Raw genomic sequence first — 22110 nt, 5'->3', positions numbered from 1 at the left:
ACAATTTCTGCAGGAGAAGAATAAAATGGACCTCACACAGATGAACAGCAAATTCTCTGTTTACTTTAGGCCATGAAAAGTGAAGCAATGAGAAACCCATCAAAAATTATGTCAGATTCTTTTCATTATTGCTTTATGTCAAAATCGTACTTTTCTCAGTGTATGACTACAAAAATAACTGAACTCAGAATATTCTTTTTGCTTCAAAAATTTTTTCTAGGGCCCTCTTACTGGAATATGTCTGTCTTTGGTAACCACAGATTGATGCAATAACTTTCTGCTTAATAAATGCATTTGTAGTCACTAAGATTCCTTTTTGTGACAGGTTTCAGTTATAATGTTCTGTCTGAATATTTACATTGGATACTTTGAACTTTGAAATCTGGAGATATTTTCCTTTTTTGCTGAATTACTGACTCTCAGCACAAACAAGGACATTGTGTATGTCTTGTATTCTGTGACACTGTGTATTCTGATGTGTGTACATGATAGTTCCCTTTTCAAGGGAAGGCAAGAAAATGTGCCATTTGAATTTTTAAAATTAAACTTTTTTAAGATGTATGTGTACATTAGAGCTATTGTGAGGCAGTTTGGTTTTTTTTCTTTCTTTTGTTTCACTCACACAAAGTGCAAAGTATCCTCTTGTTTCCTGGCAATACCATTCATTCCCAATAGGAAGCATTTTTATTAATACCAGCTTGGCATTTCTCTTTTTTTCCCACAACTTAAGCACAAGAGCCAAGCCTAGCTTCCTCAGTCCTTCTCTCACAATAGATTTTCTCAAAAGGCAAGGCAGAAAAAGAATGATAAAATGAGAGTTCAATTAGAATGTAGTATTGACACCAGCCACAGGTGGATTTTGGCGAGTTTTTTAGAGACTAACTGCGCAGACAGCAAAGCATTGCAAGCATGAGAGACCTATAAAGGAGTTTGAAAGGTACTGATGTTATTTACTATGAAGAAGAAACAATTCAGAGAAATCAGAATTATTGGCTGAAATAATTTTTTAAAATAGTAAAAATTCAAGCCAGTAGAATAAGTGGTTCAGAAAATTTCCCAGGGTTCAGGGAGACAGAAGGATCTTTAAGCCATCACATTAATGGGATCTAAGGATACCTGTAGGCAGCAAATTCAAATAGTTTTTCTAAAGTGATATTGAAGCAAAAGACTGTTTTTGGATGTCATGAAAGTATGTAACACTGAAATCTTAGACTCAAAACCCAGAAAGCAAATTATGTAGATCCTGCTATTATAAGACATTTTAAAGTTTCTTGTATTTTTAAGTGAAACTTTTCTGGTTTAGACTGAGAAAGAGGAGAAAAGGGAGGAATCATTCATTCCTTTGGGTGCTTTCATTTTGCAGTACTCAAACAGGAGATGTTGAATATACTTGTATTTTTTTTTCCTACCAAACAGTGCAAGGAAGAAAGCTGAAATGGACTTATGAGAAACATGGACACATGAGGACAAATTAAGAAAATGAGCTAGTAACTTTGCTGACCAGTGACTGAATCTGCAAATATTGTAAAGCTGAATAGGTAGATAGGTACATTACTATAAAAACAGGCTGTTACGTAATTGAAAGTACGGTGCAAATTAGGAAAAGAAAATTGAGGCTGAACATCAGAAGAATTTTTTGGCAGACTTTTTATGTTATAAAATAACTTTGCAGAAATACGTTGAGTGACACATTACTGGGCACGTTTTAAAATGAAGCAAAAATGCGTTAATGAAAACAGCAAATAGATACTGTTTCTCTAGCTCTTTCCTATAAAGGGAAAGGCCCTTTCTAGGATCACTTCTGAGCCTGAATTTCCAGACAGATTCTTTTTCCAATTTTTGTGATTTCCAGCGAAGATTCTTTAAGCTAGAGTTTCAAAAATATTCTTATAAATTCATGATTGCAGTACCCAGTAGATACAGCAAAAATCTTTTCACAGACTTTCAAAATTATGAATCAGGAAAATAAACACATCTAACAGATCGATCATTTTTTGACCTATTGATAACTATTATTTCCTGTGCTGCTGAGTAGTCTCCTATCCTTGCTGCTACCGTTGAGGCTAGCCTGTAACTGGCCTAGATAAAACTTGTCCAGTATTTGGAGAAACATTAGGCTAAAAGGTATTTACAATATTATCTTTTGACACTGCTTATCCCTTAATAGGCCAATTAATCTACTCGATATACAGATCGTATTCATCCAGACTCTCACACACAAGCCAGCTTACTTGTGCAACAGGCTGTAATCTAGGTTTATGATTACTGGGCAGCTCTGATACTAATAGGATTAACTTCTTGCTGATTTCTTGATACTGGTGGCTATGTTCTTTATGTTTGGTGTTTTAGGAGATCCTGTTATGAATTCTCTCAGATTTAAATTTTGATTCAAAACAAGAAAGATTTCCTTATGTGTAGTTTTACTACTACTGCTCTGATTCATTATATATCCAACAGATATGAAATGTAAGGACTTCTTCATACTCTTTTTTTTCACAGATTTTTATATGAATTATCTCAGATCCCCAACTTCACAGAACGAGCCCAGTGCATCATCTTCCAGTCAGTTTTCTCTGAAGGGATAACATCAGTGCACCGGAAGGTTGATATCATAACTCGAGTGTCCAAGGTAAGTCCTAATGAAAGCTATGATAACAAATTCAAGCTATTTTAGATTCTTTATGCTTCCTTTTTTTTTTTTTTTTTTTTTTTTTTACTGTAAGTGAGGAACTTTAAGCCTAGATGTTGGCTAAAAATAGATTAAATTTCTTTAATTAATTGCAGTTATAATTGCAGTAATCAATTAAGTGCAGTAATAGTTATTCTCCATAAAATAGACTTAAATATTGAACTAGTTTAGTATGAGGCCTTCCAAACTTATTTTATTTGCATATCACTTTTGGTGCCATCAACAATAGCTGCTTATCACACGCATTACCTTACTACTTTGGTATGTATACATTTCTATGACCCCAATATAGCAGATTATATACTGCCTTACAAAGCTTTATCTAAGATTTCTGTACTGTAAATAACTGAAGACAAGATTTTGAAATTATAAAAAATAAAATAAGAAAAGTAAAATGAGATTAGAATTAAAAGAAAAACTAAATAGTCCCTTGAAGTTACGAGATCCTGGACAGGACAGCATTTTTAAAGTGTTTGCTTTGCCGTGTGAAAAATCTAGTTTGAACTGCTTTGCTCTCATGTACTGCCCACGTTCTACCCTTGTGATTTTCTTTCCATATTCTTACAGGAAGAATAATTACTTAGCTCTTACTTTGCAAAGGAGATGTTAGTAATGAATCAGTTTCTATGAGAGAGGGAAAGAGGTATTACTTTCAGTTTATTTATGAGGAGCTCACATCATGATTGATTCTTCCAATAAATAAAAGCTAGTATTGTGAAAATGATAAGCATTCCTAAAATCACTTGATATTAACTTCAAAATTCATCTTCATTTTCAGTGTAATGTAAAGTTGCTTTAACTGTAATTGAGAATTAGGTCTAAGTCTCAGAGTCTGGGACTGACAAGATAGATGCCTTCATATGGAATTTAAATAATTCATTAATTTTCCACTGAGTTTCTAGATTTCTTCTTTTGCCTTTTGATGCACAGTGATTTAGTTCTTAACCCTGCTATATCTACTCCAAGTATGGACCGAGAAATGTTAATTTCCAGAGCACCAGGAACAATGAGAAGCAGACTGAATATGACTCTCTGAATCTGGCCCAGGGGCAGCAAAAATAGCTCATCTTCCCTTTGACTGTGCATTACACAAACTCATGATAAACCACCTCTTTGTTAGGATTTTTAAGTTACTATGAATGTTAAGTAATCTCTTTCGGTAAAACTTCCTGCATTAATCTTGCTGTCATCTGCATAGTACATGATGCTATACAATTTGCTTTGTATAGATTGAATAAAAGATAGAATAATAAATTTTGTTTTTCTCATAAACATCTGATCCTGTACCAGTCCTGCACTAGTTAAAGCATGAAACACTTTATTTAAGTGTTTCTTAATTTCTCTAAAATTAAAATAGTAAGAATCACCAAATTTGATTTCCCACCTCTCTTTCAAACTGATGCACAGACCTATTGCGCTGTCGTGATGGGCTTTTCAAAGGTTGCTTAAGAAAGTCATTAAAGGATAGATGTGACACGTGGAACATAAAGAGAAACATTAGATAGTTTGAAAACAAGGTTTTAAACTATGAGAGCTAACACAACTGCTTCCCTGGTGTAAGCTTGATTATTATTAAAAATGTGACTCTAAAACTGGTATTTTGATAATCTGTTTTTACAAACTACTGATTCCATATCAGATTTTCACAGTTGAATTGATTTTTTTGTGATTGCCCACTGTAAGCTCTGTGAGTAAAGTTTATTTATGATGGATGGATTTGTGAGACAACGAGAGACAAGTTGAAAAGCAGTTAATTGCGTGGGATAATATTTGATCAAACCCCTTCTCCAGTATGCATTGAGAAATGAATAGGTTACATGCACCATAGATGAAACCTTATGACTATAGAGCGTTTATGGTTGAAAGAAGGACTGAGGCTTAGTCTCATAGTCCAATATTAGTTTCCCTAGGCAATAGTCAAAATATATCTGTTACTTTTAAGCCCAGAACAGAAGGTATAGAAGTAGTAAGAGATAAATGGGAAACTGCACCCTGCCATTTTCACAGCCTCTAGGCTTCAGGTCTAACTGGAAAGGGTAGGAAGGACAATAGAAATTAGAGAAAGCTTTAGAGAAACTAGGGAAATCTGGTTTTATCATTCTCATTATAGTGAAGAAAAATAGGAATATTTTTGTACCGTCTGAAATTACAAGCTCATATCCATTTTCCAGGCTTTGCTGAACATGACAAGTGTAAAGGAAATTTTAGGTTTGATTCTGGCTTTTGGAAATTATATGAATGGTGGAAACAGGACCCGAGGTCAAGCTGACGGATTTGGTTTGGAAATACTCCCCAAACTAAAGGATGTCAAAAGCAGAGTAAGTACTCATTTTTATTTACAGATCACTTTTCTCCAGAGATCTTTTTGTTCTATCATCTGAAAAAAGTAAAATCTTTTTTCATTTCTTACTGTTCTTTGCTTCAAACAGTAAGGCACTTTATACTATTTTGTTGCTTTTTTTTCTCCCCACTTTTCACCTCTTCCTTCTAAATATCCCCTGCTCTCTGTAAATCTCCTGTATCTCCTGCCTGATGCCACTTAGATGATTATTTTTTGTGAAAACTTCTGTGTTTCTTTTACTGGTGGGGACTTAATTACAATAGATAGAAGTGAGAGAGCATACACAGCTGAAGACTTCTCCAGTTGTCCTCATTCTTTTTTATTGCTCTTAAGGAGGTTGGAAGGGAAAATGCTATAAAGGTCAAGTTTTAGAAAAAACAAAATATTGAAAGAGGAAAGCTTCAATGTAGGTTATACAGTAAAGTGTTATATACAGAATATATATAAAGTATTATATAAAGGATAAAAATACATAATATAAAGAATTCTCTTCAGAAAGATGTGTCAAACTCAACAAAGTATTGCTAGTCTTTTTTTTTTCAATTGGCAGATAGGTAGGTATAGAGCATGAATACAGGCAGTTCAAACACTGCTCTATGTCCCTCTCTGCCAAAGCATACCTAGGACACCACATGGATATGGGAAGCAGCAAATAGCAGGAGGTATCTTCTGCTAATGCTGGTACAGATTTGAAGGGAGAGAAGAAAAATTATTTTCTCCTGCCCTTCCTCTTTTCCTGTATGAAATGCTGTATATAATAGAGTGTAAGCTTTTGTTGCCAGTTCTATATGTGGGGATGCTCTCCATCTGGGAGGCAGGCAATGTGAGATAAACAGTATATGTAGGATGTTTTTGCCTTTCTTGTGAATACCTTCATGTGGGTTGGCACAGAGTAAAAAGAAGATAAAATAAATTGTGCATGAGCAAATGAATGTGTGAAAACTTTTCCACTGGATTTGTGTCCTTCCTCTCCTATCTCCTGTCCTCTCCACTGCAATAATTCAGATGTCCCCTTGACTGCTGTCTTCCATCCCTACTCTTTGGACAAGACACAGCGCATGCTGCAGCTAACCTAGAACCCCAGGCAGAGTTTCCCAGTACTGAGGTGCTCATTGGTCAGCCAGTGCTGACTGCTGTGAAGAAAAATGTAAAACAGCTGAGCTTCGCCTGACTTTTCTCAGTAGAAGTACTAATTTTAGTCTCCCTCTTCTCTCCAACATAAACTTGTAAGAATTTAATTATCTATGGGACTTTCCAATTTGGCTGAATTTAGCTAGCAGGTTCCAAAGTTATGAATTAAGGAAAGGGCTGACAAAGACACAGTATAATTGCATAAGATTTGTTCAAGCTAAACAAGCTAAAAATTTACAGTATTTAGTTTCCCTTTAAATACAGTAGCCTGTCGCCAGTCTACAACGTGCATAAAAGGCTCGAAGGGGCCAGGTACTATAGGCAGGCAGGAAACCTCAGAGATAAGCATTAGACCATATTGGCCAAGAAGAACAGAAGGTCTCGTATCTTTGAAAACTAAGTGTGCTGTTATTCCCTTTCTGGGAATTGCCAGCAAGCAATATGATTTCCAGGTAAAGGGTGAAAGTAAAGTCAGTGCTGAATATCTTTTATTTCACATAAAAGCCATTTGTTGTCACATGAGGCCCAGAAAATTACTTGGTATAGACTTTAAAAAAAGTTGTAGCTCACTGCAGAATCTCTGTATTTTGTCTTCTGTAAATGCTGTTTAAAATAAAGTGATAGGTTTGATACTCTGACTTGCAAAAAATAGAATAATAGGCATATTTTACTTTACAAGGGCAATCAAGTATTTTCAGGTGACCTCAGTTCGTTGTCTGTCACGCAACCTGCCAACAATGTATTCTGAAGAAAACTGTTATAAAAGCAGAATGTCTTTGTCTGCATAACAGCAATGACTTGCTTAGTTAAGAATTTTGCTGCTGTATGATATTAATAAAATGTAATATGCTGCAGGCTGAAATATAAGCGAGGCAGCTCTGTACAGGAAATCAGACACTGTACACACACAAACTTTTATCCTGATACCTGTCAATATATAATATAAAAACACATACAAAAAACATCAAAGACATTCCAGATATAAGTCCCTATATTATGTTTCTTTTATGCTGTTGAATAATATCCTGTAATGTATAAGTCACAGTTCTACCTTTTCTTTTAGTTCATCTGACCTATGATGACCCAATGACATATAACAAAATAAAATGTTGTTATATACAGTAATAGTAGGGGAAGCAGGATCAAGGAAATGGTGATTCCACAGAGTGATCATTAAAATTTGTATTCATAAAGCAACAGTGCAGGAAATGCACTTGTTAGCTATATGCTGTCTAGTTTTGTATTTGGGGTAATATACGAGAAATTCCTATGCCCCTTTCAGATTTGCATTACAGATGAATTGAGAGTAGAGGAATCAAGAAGTTCTGTTCGCTTGAATAGTTCTGAATTCACTCTAATATTAATATCTCTTAAAAATGCCTTGTATCATTAAAAAAGAAAAGCAAGAATAGCAGCTTCTCCCACTGCATGTTTTCTGTACCAGAAGCTCTAGTCTGCAGTGATGCAGTCAAGCCTGTGATTGTTATAAAAGATGAATTTTTTGGTAAATAATATTAGGGCTAAAGATATTGAGTCCTATTTCTCTAAACAAAATAAATTGATAGTATATTTCTTTTAATGTAGTAAATTTTCACTTGAAATAATATTCTCCATGTACCTTTAACAGTTTTATATATCCAGTTTAACTTTTTAGTAATGTATCTATTTTTTTTCCTAGGATAATGGTATCAATCTTGTGGATTATGTCGTCATATATTACCTACGCCACTGTGATAAGGTAAAAGATCCGTTTGCTGTATCAGTCTCTTTGAAAGTATATTTCTTTAACAGATTGTAAAAGGGTTTGTATTTACTTTTTTTTTTTTTTTTTTTTTTTTTTTTTAATCTGAGTGTAGTAGCTGTAAGAGGAAAACAGTATCCATCTCTTCTGCTTTTAATAGTTGCAGGCCTTCGTAGGTATGAAATTTGCTACAGGTTCTGTATAATTCTGGAAAATCTAACATTAACTGTGGAACTTCTGGGATTCTTTTGAACTAAACATTGCAGGTGGTTGCCTGTGACTGCTGTGGGCTGGAGAGGGGTCATTCCAGTCCTGGCCCCTTACACTCAGGTTACTTGTAATTCTGACTTCCATGGGACAATAATGAAAGTCAGAAGCATGATTTCTCTCTAATGACAGAGACAGGTTAGTATTTTAAGATAGATGAGTCAGTTGATGGTGATGAAGTTAGAGATTGGAAATGCAGGAATAGGTTCTGCTGCTTTGAATTATTTACATTTATGGAGTAGTACCCGGAGTTTTGAAGTACAATATTTGTACTGTTTTCTTTTAAATTAAAATGTCATCATTGATTGATTTTAAGTATGGAGTGTTTTTTTAGGGGGGAGAAATTAAAAATATGCCAGTACTTAGCTTCTGAATTCTCAGATCAGAATTATTTTTCATAGTCCTGTCTCTAGTTGAATATAAACATCTTTTTCATTTATTTTCATTTGTTAATTTTGTTCCTTCTTATCTATGGGTGGTGAAATGAAAGGTTAGTAGTCGTAAATATTTTGCAGGAGTAAAACTGAAGTAACTGCAAGCATCTCCAACATTGGAGGGTCCGTATACAGCTCTTCAGGCTGAGCTGTAGAGATTGAAAACTAGCAGTTATGTAGATCTGTACTTTCTTTTTTTAGAAAACAAGGTGTCGTTACTTTACCGTAAATAGCTTTCTTGTAAAAAGATGCTCACAAGAGCAATTTTGATAGCCCTGCGTGTTTCTCAGTTGTCAGGGTATTCATATGTGTAATTATCTCTTTTTCCATAATGTTGAAGCTAACAATTTAATTATCTAAAATTTTGTCAAGTTTTTGCTAGACTGTAATTTTACTATGGGAATTTTGTAGGACAAAGCAGTTTATCTTCTGTTGTAAGGAAGTGGAGGCAATTTCATCCACTTAACTAACTTTTTTCCTGAATGTTCATGTCTTTATAACAATGTAATTTTTTGTTTCACTGTTCAAAAAACAATTAGTCCTCCAAACTATGAATTGTCCTTTTTTTAAGACTGAAAGCTAAGAACAGATAGTATTTAAGCAAGTATATACTTGTGAAATGTAATGTCATTTTAAAACCATTTATACACTAGAATTGTTAAAATTTCTATTGAGATAAAGCTTTCTTTTTTAAAAAAATTCTGAATTTTCTTATTATTGTTCTAAATATAAGGTATATGCTTAGGAGTTCCCTATAGACATAGACATTAAACCATATGATTTGTTTAGCATCATAAACCCTCAACTGTATATTTTTATCTGTATAATACACTCTAGGCAATATATAAATATTGTTTTCAATTTAGGCTTATAAAGTGTGTGTATATTTAATGAATTGTGAAAGACGGAAACCACAAACTTGGCATCAAGTCACTTGTTCCGTTAAAATAGTCATTTATGTTTTCTGGTTTTAAGAAACTTTTAATCCCTTATCTAAACCTAGATTTATATAAAAAGAACTGAAATTTGATGTGCTCAGTATTGTTTCATAGTTTAAATTAAGCACAGTTTGCATTACAATCTCTAAAAAGAAGTTTCAACGTTAAGAATAGATATTTTTCCCGAAGACATGTTCTGTTTCAACCACAAGTTGTGAGTTGCAAAGCAGTTGAGGCATAGAACCCAAGGAAATTGAGGTCACGTAACCCATCTGACATTAAAATCTGTGAGTTAAGCAATTTGTATTTTTCTGTAGAAAATTACAATGTGACTATATAATCTTTGCCCTGCAGATATGGGAGGGCTGAAAATGAAGGTTGAAATGCTGGTCCTTTTCCATTCAGTGGTAATAGTCTCATTGACTCAGTAGGGTCAGGATGCATCTGAAACAACACATAATGCTGTCTTAGTATGAAATGTTTTAAATGTATTATTTTTGCAGTTTTATAATGCTATTTTATAGTTAAGTTTCAGAAACAGCAATTTATTTCTCTGCAAATGTATTTAATTTTCATAGTGGTCCGTTTGTTTGTTTGTTTGTTTAGGAAGCAGGAACAGACAAGAGTATTTTTCCTTTACCAGAACCACAGGATTTTTTCCAGGCCTCCCAAGTTAAGTTTGAAGACCTAATAAAAGACTTAAGGAAACTGAAGAGAGATCTAGAAGGTAACTGGAAATTTTCACGTTTGTTCTGCTAACAACTAAGTGCCGTTTCAAACATGACCTTTATGAGGTTTGCTTATTGCTAATTAGGTTTATAGTGCTGATTCATTTAGAGGTTTTACACTGTGGCACAAATTACCCACATAAAATAGAAGAAATGATTTTAAACTCAGGACTTACAAAATGAAAGTAAAGATACTGAAAAGTAATTTTCTCTAATTCCCTTTTAAAGATCAAACGGCCTCTAAATAAATTGCTCTGAAATTTTCTTCAGTTATGTGTGAATTTTGCTTTGGCTTCTCCAGAACGCTGCATTTAACTGTGGGTATCTGTTAGGTCCATAACATAAATACTTTTTTCATACTTGTATAACAACAATTTAACAGTTACAAGAGAGAGCTTGAATATTATTAATGTAGAAATAAAACACAGCTTGCCAAGGCACAGCAAAGGGAAATGGAAAGCTCCAGTTCAAAACATTTTCACCCTGAGACATAAAATAAACATTTTAAAATGTTTATTATAAAGAGGGGCTCAGAAACCCAAGTCATCTATCAGTCAAGGTACTGAGTGGAAATAAAGTAGGAAGGGTGGCTGTCTAAGTGTTCCAGCCAGTTTCGTTTTTATTTTGTGCTTCATGTGACTTTTTAAAATAAACTCAGCAAACGATGACTGAGTATTTTAAGCTTGTCACTTTTGTTAAGGAAGAGTAACGCTGAAGCGGCGTTATGTAGAAAACGGAGTTCAGGCAGAGAATCCGCATAAAAGCCTGTTAAAATCTTCTCCGTTTGCATTTGGATACTACAGCTCTGCATCAACGTGGAAGAGTATTTTTAGAATCGGAGTCGAACGAGATCGTTGTTTCTAATTTTTCAGTGTAAGACAATGAAAAGCGTTAAAGAAACATTTATCCTTCTAGTTCGAAATGGCTGAATTGGGTCAGTGCCGTCTTTAGGGTAGTTTCAAAGGTTAACAGTGGTAGGAAAGTATCGGTTGTTGTTTGTTCGACCCGGGCATGAGCGAGTGCTCTATCTCCTCTCATCGCGTGGCCCTGTAAAACCCTTGGCCTGCCCTCTCTTAGGCTAGTTTGCGCAGAAACATGATCTGTGTTTGATCTCGTACTTTTTCAGCGTGTAGTCCTGCTGTTATACATCTTAGTCTTGCAGAATCTCTACAGAGGCTTTGACATTCAAATCATTTTTGTTCTACACTGCAAAGGGGGAGAGAGAGGAAAAAAGAAAGGAAAAGCTAATGCACTTTACCTAACTTTGTAAATAATAACCACAACTGTTTTATAATCACTGATTTCAGTTTTTACATTATATTTTTTAGATATTTATAGAAAACGTAGAAAAAAGTTATGTTGAGCTTGTATATAATACTTTCTTGTACATGTATTTGAAACGCAGCAAAACCAATTAACATTTAAAGTTAACGACAACAAAGATTTGAAACAAAAAAGGTTGTGGAAATGTTTTCAGATGTTGATATTTTATCATGCGGAAATATACAGCAGAATTTGAACAATCATAGCTGTAATTAATTTCTTACGTTTAAACAATGAATCCGTCGTATAAAGATGTTGCATCTCTTTCAAATATTGCCTTTCACGTTCTTCTCTATAGATAATGCTGTAGTTTATTTTTAAATAAAAATCTTAATTGAAGGGGATATAATTTTAACACGTACAACAAAGATTTGATGAGTCTCTGTAGTTTATTGTAGCCATTAAAAAGTTGTGGCTGCTGGCAGAATACCAGTGAAAGTCTAAAGCTGAAACAGATGTGACTAGCAGAAAGCAAGTCCAGGGAAGCGTCGGGCCCAGCTATCCAGACAGGCGCGGCCCTTCAGATGTGAATAATTTGAACAATATTAACTGGAGCTGCCTGTGTTATAGGGTACATTGGATTTATTTTACAGTTTGGTTGGCTAAGGTAGTCGTAAGCAGATTACCCTGCAAGTGGGATGCGACCCAGGTAATAAATGAAGGAGGGATTTTCTCATCTGCCGCTAGGGAACGGACTGATGTTCCTGTTAGTGACTTATTTTTGTCAAATCTTTTTTTTTCTGAGAATCGAACAGAATGACTAAAAAAAAAAGTGTCATCTATTCCACCTGAAATGACAATTCTGGTAGAAACGTTTCGTAAGAGTACCTATTTACTATTTTAGAATATTTTTTCACTAGTTTCTCAAGGCATTCATTTATCTTTCTATCATGGATATTAAAATAGGAAAGATTGAGCTACCATTCCAGAGGGGCATGTCTTAATGGTGTAAACCTCTGGTTTGAAATACCTAGACACTGTGGAACCAAGAGTTCAAATCTAGATGGAGCACAGCCCCTTTCATCCTGTTCAGATAAACAGATTGAGTTCCATGCAATTTGCTATTTGGAGGTCTTTCAGGCTGGACTTTAAAGGGGCAGTGTCAGCTGAAGTTTGGCTCAAAAATTAAAACAAACTTTTGGAGAACTTTAATCCAACAGGTTTTTAACACGCATTCCAGCATAGTCTTTGCAGTCGTGAGCATTTTTAGGTTAAAGATGATGATAAACAAAAATATGCATTTAATGTAGGCTTTTAAGGGGGCAGAAGTATTAAAGGATACACTATTAGGTAATGAAATGGCAATTATAAAGGGCAAAATCTGCTTCTACTTTAAAGTCATAGGAAAAAAATGTTTTCTGGAAGCCCAAAATTTCACTGCAGGTCTGTATAGTCATTTGTTTTCAAGACTTTCAATTATTACATGGTAGCATGTGCAAATATCTTTATTCATTTGACAGGCATTAACTTTCCAATTAATCTTTTTTTTTTTTTTTTTTTTTTTTTTTTTTTTGAGAAAAGGAAGTTTTTGCTTTGCATTAATAGTTTAAGATCATTACATTCCTTATTTCTTCTCTAGGGCAATGATTTCCACTTTTTCCTTTCCCCAGGACCAAATAAGATTTTCCTTCCATCTGTTCCTGACAGTGCTACAGTGCTACTAGATTTGTATTCCCACAGAATAAGTGGGGATACTTTTGGGAACTTTTGAAAGGCGTAATCATATGAAGATTTTTAAAAAGAAAGCTGCTTTACCAAAGCCTGATAGACTTGTATACGTTTTATTATGAGCCTTCTTATTCATCTCCCACCAAAAGTGAACAATCTAAATTATTTAAAATTAGCTGCACTGGAGATTGTTTCCCCTCTATGTCATACTCATTGCTTTTCCCTGCAATACAGTTCATAAAATGTTAGGCTATTACTCCATGAACAGTAGTCAAGAGAAGGCATCAGTCTATTCTTTGTATCATTTACTGTGATGTTCCTAATCATTGCAACTTTATAATATTCTTGACAATGGCAGCTGAAGAAGCAAAGGTATTTATTGAATGATGAAAAATGGAGACCAAGCTAGGCCCATTCTAAATACTTTCAAGAGCCCAAACATTCTTACTTATAATTACTTACATTTCCTATGAGCTTTTGACATTCTGATCCTGTTGAAAAATCACATAATTTTTGCTTTCACCTTCTTTCACAGCTGGCAGTACAGATATTAACTGCAATTTTCATACTAATAATGTTTCAGTGTTTTAAACTTCACCGAACTTAACTGTGTATGAGTGCATATGTGGGTGTATGTGTATACACACAGATATTGGTGATTGAAAAGAAATAACTTCCTCTAAAATAGAAAAAAAAAACTTTTTGGATATAAACAGGTCTCAGGAATGACCCAGCCCGTGGTATATGTGTGTATGTGTGTTGTCTCAGTGTACCCAAGATTGAATTCTACTACCCAGAGACAAAGCAGTAGTATCCTTAAGCTATATTAGAGTTGTATAATACTGTGTCATTAAATTTTCACATTTTCACTTATTTTCTTAACAGTATGTCATATCAGTTAAATTTTAATACCCCGTTAAGGGTATACAACCATTTCTTAACTACGCAATCCTTTTTTATGTTTATTAAGACGATGGCTGAGGATGGGCCCTTTGTCCCCATGCAATACACAAATATAAAGTAGTAGAAAATCTCTGTTCCCAAGATCTCAAAAAAAATCTCTATTCCCAAGACATGTAGTCAAGATGGCAAAGAGTACAGGAGAAAGTTGATGGTACAAAAAATGAATAATGTAATAGACTGTTAGGTGAGTGGCATATTTTGTCCTTCTCTTAATTAGGGTTCTTCATGGTATGCAAAGGTGCAGAAAAAGTTCTGATGTCATTATTATGTGCTAGAGCTTTGCAGAGAAACTATTAAAGATCTTTCTGTGATAGAGAATGCAACTATCCTTACAAAATGTTGTACTGTGAAAAAAAATTCAGAATTTGTAGTTTAAGGAATATTCTCCCCATTCTCCCCCAAAAGTATCCTTGCTCTGTGTCCGGTATAAATACAGTTCTGTTGTGAAAGAATAACCTTTGTGTACATTAAAATGACGAAGCCTTTTAGATTTTAGAGCTGTTAGTGAGACTTATTACTCATTTTTCTAGCCTGAGGATAAGATATAGTGAATCTGAATTCTAAAAATATATTTAATACAGAATGTATCTTTTAAATTAGTTGCCTTTTAATAATCGGTTGAATTTCAGTAACTCCAAGATCCTTGGTTTGGGTTTAGGGCTTTCTTAATCTAATTGTTGACAGATCTGTCTCTTGCAGAAGTATTGTTTTACCCATAAGTTTCCCACCTTTACGTAATTCACTGGTGCAGAACATCAGTTTATGACATCCCAAATTGCAACATTGTATAGTTCTTTAAAAAAAAAAAAAAAAAAAAAAAAGATTAAAAGGTAAGTAGGTAAAATTATGTACTAAAAAGGGGGAAATTACATTATTTCACATTGTTTTTCATACAGAAGCATTACAGATATCTTAAAATCATACAGTAATGTATGTTGGAAGGTACCTCTAGAGGTCATCTGGTCCAAAGCCTTTGAACAGGGGCAACTAGGTCAGGTTGGATAGGGCCTTATCCTGCCGAATTTTGAATCTCAGGATGGAGATTCCAAAACCTCTTTTGGCAACTTTTGCTGTGCTGAATCACTGCCATGAAGTTTTTTCCTTATTTCTGTGCTGCAACTTCTGACTATTGCTCCTTGTCCTTAAGCTGTGCACCTCCAAGAAGAGTCTGACTCTGTCTTCTCTGTAGCTCTTCATCAGGTAGTTGAAAGCTCTGCAGCATCATTTCCGAGAAGCAAATTCAGTTCCCTGGATGTGACTAGCGTGGTTTTGCCAGACCGGTACAGGCACCATAGCTGATGAACACTGGCTCTTAGCAGGACTGACTAGACTGGAGATAATACTATACTATTACAGCTACACCGCTCTCATTCAGTGCCTCCCCAGGGAGGTCTGTAACATGTTATATTGCAGAGTGTATTTGTGCTACAAAACTAGGACGTGGATAGAAGAGAATTTAGAAATGAGAAGAGGAAGGTAGAAATTGAAAAGAGTCATTAATCCTTGATTCTTACAGACACTGTTACTCTAAATAAATCCAAGGAGAGAATTTCAAAAAGAAAAATAATCAGTTCATGCCATTCATATGACTAAAACTCTCTGATTTTCCTGATTTAATCTCTGCATAACATTTGTTTTTATCAAAAATTGTAAGGGAATGTGTTTACCGATAGGAAAATCTACAGAGACAGAAAAGTTTAACAAGTATTATTTGCAAAAAAAATTGAAACTTTTATATGCATATATATCCAACAAGACATGGGATGGTCAGAGATTTTTGCAACAAAATGTCCACTAATGATCTATAAACAAGTTTTGCTGTAGAAATTAATCAATATTTTCAATTAAAGAATCAAGACATTTCCAGCTTTTGACTTCTATGTAAGCAGAAATGAAGAAATTAATTGAATATGTTACTAATTATTCAGATGGGATCATACATATACATTTAGTTCATTTAGAATATTGTAGGCTTTAGCTAAATTCTGTTTTGTAGAAGAGCGTTATGTAAGAGTAGTGTTATAATCATGACAAAATAATTATTAATAGGGCAAGTATTACAATATTGAGAAGGTTCTCCTGTTGCTTGGTTTGTTCTATAGATAGTAAAGTTACCAAATTACTTTGTGAATATTCTAAGCCTTAAATCACTTTGAATGTTCGCTTTCTTTCTAAATAATTTGTTAGATCAATAGTTTCAACAAAAGGTGATTGCTTATTCACTGCAGGAGGCAGCTTTTTAAAAAGTATCAAAGGCACTTTTCAAAAATATTTTCAACAAATTGAAGCCTTAGTCTGCCTTATTTGAAATAATATAAGCCACTTCAAAAGTGTCATTTAGATGTCAGAGTCCCTTGCACATTCTGGAAAAGTTTTTGTAGCATGAACAGGTAAGTTGGGTGTTTCCAGGTATTAGTCACTTTAATATTCTTCATATCAATAATAGCTTTGAGTTTTAAAATTAACCTTAAGAATTAAGGTTAAATTAAACCTGGTAACAGAACATGAGGAGCCAAATAGTTGCATGCTATTTCTATAGACGTGAACATAAATGTGACTATCGCTATATTTTTGCTGTCCAGCATTTATGTTTTATTTTGAGGCAATGCAGAGATATGGAGGAGAAAGAGCAGAAGAGCCAGCCTCGTGCAGGAATAATTGTTTTGTTTTCAGTAGTTAATAAAATGACTTTCTTTTTCTCCTCAAAACTTTCTGACTTCTTTTTGAATAGTCACATGCCTCAGCAGGATGAGACACATTTCAGTTTGTTTTTGTTTGGCAAAGATGCAACACAGGCATTAGAAAGTACATTTGTGTATGTGCACTAGAATCTATTGTATAATAAAACTGCCATTTTGACAGTACTCTGTTGGTAATGTTCATATGTGAATACATTAACTGGAAATTCTCCTAAACTGATCATTTCTAAAAATTCAATTGAATTTTTTTGTTTGTGATAATACAGAATAGTATAGGATACTTTAATAAGATTTAGAAAGATAGTGGACAAGTAAAGGAATGATTTTTTAAAGGAGTTTATTCCATGGAAGCAGATGTCTGCCTGTGTGCACACAGGTCAGGGAAAAAGTTTTCTATTAGTTAACCAGTAGCACGCTGTTTATTTTTTCCTCTATATTTTTCCATTGGAAATTTCATATTAAAATCATTATGCAAATAGTAATCATTACTTTTTTCTAAAGTGAATCTTGGAAATACCAAATTTTCTTTGCAACTTTCAGATTCTCCTTTTGTATATATGTTAAGCACTAAGTACTTAACTATACTACATATAACTTACTGTGCATGTACCTACACTGCATTACTATGTAGTATAAATCTGGGAGTGCGAAAAATATTGCCCATATTAATGTGTGATGGATAATGAATTATGCAGTTTGGACAGTATATAATACTGGAGTTGGGAGGACCAGTTACTTTATATTTATTGGGCTATCAGCTTTTTCTCTCTGAGGGAGTACACAATCAGGGAAAATGCAGATCTCTGCTAGAATTGAGGCTATGGATGGTATGTACGCTGTCCGTGGTCAAAAATTGAAAGTAGCTGTGTAACTACTTTCAATTTCTGTAAATCGAGACAATAGGATGCAAATTTGCAATAGTGAGAATAATTAACTCTTAGAACAGTGTTCCTGTGAATATTGTAGAGGGTTTAAAAATTCACATCGTTTTAAAAACAAGAGGAATGGTCTAGCTGAATCAAAGCTAAAAGCTTAAGAGAAGAATTAATTTGGTGTAACTTCACGATCTGTCTTGCACAGAAAATCGGAGATCCAGCACTGCAGAGAGAAACTTGAGATCACTTCTGCCTCTACAGTTTTAGCTCATACATATACTGTTTCAGACATTGCTTGGTAATTCTCTTCTATCTGATCACTCTTAGATCCTCTAATTAATAATTTGTTTGTGGGCCTGCAAGGTCTTTATTTTTTATTTTTTCTATCACTGGAAAAAGCTTAGCTCATCTGGATTAAAAATACTGTATTTCTTCTTAAAAATCTCATCTTCGTCTAAATGAGCCGTGAAATACACTTCAGTTTCTGAGTACACATTTGCTATACTGGTCAGAGAGAAGTGTAATTTTCTCACCAGGTTCTGTTAGCCCACGTTTCTACACTCTTGACAAATCCTAATGATGTGCAGAGTTTTGCATGTTTGGATCTTGATGGCAAAGCAAAACTTGCTCCTAATATTGTGTGCTGGAATCCCTTAAGGAATCTTATAAAGACTTGACTGGAAGATTATGAGGGTTTATTTATTATATTCATTTATATGTGCTGGTCCTTCCTTTGCTTTGTTTTCGTGCTGAATCGTGCACTGAATGTAAACTACCATTTCGCAATACATTAAGCAGAGTCTTAGATATGTTGCTATGGCGTGAAAAATATTTATTTCTACTAGCAATCTTTCTTCATTTTGTTAAATTTATTTTTAGGCAATAATCTTAACAGAAAGGATTTTAAATGATTCATATAAAAGGTTGATACGCTTTGTCAAAAAAAAAAACTTTTATTTTTAGTTTATTTGAAGTTAATATAGACCTGACATTTCCTCTGCATATCATTGCACACTGTAAAGATTTGTAATGTTGGTAAACATAAGCAATAACAACAACAAGAGAAAACTCACAAATCTCAAATCTGAAAAGCAAAGTCGGAATACCTAATAAAACTTGGAAAAACTGTGAAGATCTACTCTGGTCTTCCATTAAAACTCCATTAGAACAGGTGAACTTTACCATGTGTTTTGTATGTCACTAATTCAATTATTACACTTTGCTCAGCTTAAGATTTATCACTGAAAACTATTTCCATCTCATTTATACCTGAGAATTATTGCCAAGAACACCTAAGAAGATATTTCTTTCTGTGTGTCACAGGAAGACAATGTATTCAAGCAGACAAGGATCAGTCTGCTTCACGTTTACTTTTTGGCTCCTATCCTTTTTTATAAGAAAACTGAGTTACTTATGAGTGAAGAAAATATTTTTTCATAGAAGCACATTTCTTGTACTGAATTAACTGAAAGTAACTTTGCATGGATCTGTAACTATGCAAACCATTAACAGTTGGAACAGCGAATTTAGTTTTATATGTGTCAACATTTTTTTCACTTCAAATTGTTGACCTTTATTTAAGACTATAAAAATAAAGCTTGAGAATACAGAGAATCAGCACAACTTGTTCCCCTTCTATATTTCTCTCAGATCTCTTGTCTCAGAAAAACTCACCGCACTTTGCAGCATTCTCCCATCTGTATTTGGTACAAGGGCTTCTCTGTTAGTTGATGTTGCTAGACGAGACAAAACGGTCCCGTTTTTGGTAGTGGCTAAGGTGGTTGACACCACCCAGTTCAAACTGCGGTGTTAGCACACAAGTCTGTATGTTGCCACCATTGATATGTGTACAGGTTGTCAGTGCGAATGCAAAAACAACAAATAAAAAAGCTTTCTCTGAAATTATTCCAGGGCAGTAGGATAAATGCTTCAAGTTAGAAATCGTCAGAATTTTTATGTTTTACTCAAACTGCATCTCCCCCCTCCTTCTCCACGTTTATTTGAAATTCAACCTAAAAAGAAGTTTAGTTACAGAATTATGAATAAGCAAAGGAGTTGTGGATAGCATAGTTATAACATGTTGTAACAAGGTTTAATGTTCTTATGTGCATGCCTGCAGTAATAGTGCCTTGTAAATATAGATGTACACAATAACAGGAGACTATAACCAAGTGATACAACAATTCCAATGGATGAGTATGTCTTTTGGTGTGCATCTCCTGTAATTTTCTATTTAGTATGTTTGGAAAGTTATTTGCAAGTAAGAAAAAGTAAAACAGCAGAACAAAACAAAACAAATCATGAGGAAGTTATGTAGTGCTTGTTAATTTAAATTTACACGTCTTTTGCTGAAGTTTATTACATCCTGGTTATTGTATATTGTCCCCAATAGTGTGTGTGACTGACTTCTGCACTGAAAACTTCTGCTCGTCTCATACAGAAATGTAGGGTATTTTAGTGGTACAGTGAACTCATTTGAGGTCTAGTTTCAAATCCCCTTTGTAATAAAGATGAGATAACATGGTAACTCTCCTGCAAAAGCTAAGCCTGCATTATAAGAAGAAAAATAAAGTAGCAGGACTGGCGATGTAACCTGCCAGAGTCTGAGCAGAGAGGAGGAGTGGTGGTTGTTAGCAGCTTCCGCTGTTGCTAACTCATGAGGGATAGGGGCAGTGACAGGTTTATAGGAATTCGTGGTGTTGATACTTGGTTTCATTATCAGGATGATTCTTGTAAATGCTACTGGTAGGTCCTAGTGAGCAAATGGTTAGCAATTTACTGTTACCAACATTAAACTATTTCTGGTTTTGCGTTTATTTTAAAAATGATGCTTAAAAAATTCCAGTTCATGTCTGATTGACACTGAAATGCTCTTTACGTGAAAGTTTGTTTATGGGCAGTGATTCTTTTGATAGATTTACAAGTGTCTGTGGAGTTTTAAAAGACTATTGCCCAATAGGCATTAAGTGAGAGACATTCTATTTTGTAAATATTTTCACTTATATTGGGGATTTTTAAAGAACGTTTTCAGCCAAATACTGCATTAAATCTGAAGACAGTGGCAAACTGATAATAAGTAGTTTCCAGCTTTGTTCTAATGTTTTGCTAATGGTTTCCATTTCTGCAGCCAAGATTTGCAGTGTGTGAAGCATGATGTACGTCCAACAATTTGTAAGGGCTTTCAAATACTATTCCACACTCATATTTTCTTTTTTTTTCTCTCTCTCTCTCTCTTTCTTTCTTTTTTTTTTTTTTCTTTTTTTTCTTTTTTTTTTTTTTTTTGCAATAGTTAATTTGGGAATAAACAGTTTTCAAAGTAGCATGTTACAATTACTGTAATGAACATACAATGCATACCAGGAAAATGAACCAGAAGATTATTACAGTAGTGGAGAACTTGCATCTGTTTGTACTAAGTAATGCAAAAACAGGTTATTTATTTTCTCAAAAAATTATTTTAGAGTGAGATGGTGAGAGTGGAAATGTACATTTGGTATGTTTTGCTATCTGTTCCCTTCAGATTCCTTGGAATTTCAGAAAGATAACTCAGTCGTTTTTTCAGAATTTATTTCAAAGAAGGAATATACAATATGCTTCTTACCTCCAAATCATTCTAATAAAGAAATCTGCTAAAAGATTCTTCTTCTAAAAAGAAACCGATTTCTATTGTAATCAGTCTGAAAAGAGAACAGTATGTAAAAAGTAAATGTAATTCTCCCACAGGCATTATAGTAGTGTAGAAAATCAGAGCAACAGATGGAACAATTCATTTTTAATTGCTTCGTACAATTTTTGGCCTGACTTGGCAGTTTGTTTTTTTTTTTTTTTAAGTATTGATCTATTTTAAGTATTAATATATTTCAAGTACACATAGACAAGTGAGTAAACATAGACAAATTTATTATGGGACTTATATATCAGGAGATCCAATGAAGATTAGCCATCAGAGATCAAAGTGACTCTTAAAGTTCTTAAGTCAGTGTATCTTTTCCAGTTCTCAATAGGTACAAAGTTTCTTAAATATTTAACATAAATGAGACCATAGAAGGTTGCGTATTAGAGAAAAAACTGCCAATAAAAACAAGTTCTTTAGTTAGTGTTTAATTCATAGAAAATACTATATTCCAATGCAAAGAAGTACAAATATCTGGCTTAGGTCATTATAGGGAAAAATTGCTTTCAAAATACATGGTGATGAGGAGCCATAAATGAATGTAGGAGAGGAAGGGAAGCATTAAGAAGATAAATACAGGAGAAGTGAAAAGAGGTGTATATCTAATATCAAATTACAAATGAAAAATGATGGAATACAG

The 22110-nt window shown here is 34.0% G+C and overlaps 1 protein-coding gene across 1 annotated transcript in view; it reads left to right on the top strand.

Annotated features, from left to right (window-relative positions):
* Window positions 1–22110, top strand: part of FMN1 (formin 1) — a 141663-nt gene that overhangs the window by 74929 nt on the left and 44624 nt on the right. The window contains exons 9-12 of the mRNA XM_062577077.1: window positions 2500–2629; window positions 4861–5007; window positions 7840–7899; window positions 10148–10268. Coding sequence (XP_062433061.1) covers window positions 2500–2629; window positions 4861–5007; window positions 7840–7899; window positions 10148–10268 — 458 coding nt within the window. The remainder of the gene's footprint in view (window positions 1–2499; window positions 2630–4860; window positions 5008–7839; window positions 7900–10147; window positions 10269–22110) is intronic.

Source organism: Rhea pennata, chromosome 5, assembly GCF_028389875.1.
Source record: "Rhea pennata isolate bPtePen1 chromosome 5, bPtePen1.pri, whole genome shotgun sequence".
NCBI lineage: Eukaryota > Metazoa > Chordata > Aves > Rheiformes > Rheidae > Rhea > Rhea pennata.
The sequence above is the reverse complement of the archived record's forward strand: the minus strand, read 5'-3'. Positions and strand labels throughout refer to the sequence as shown.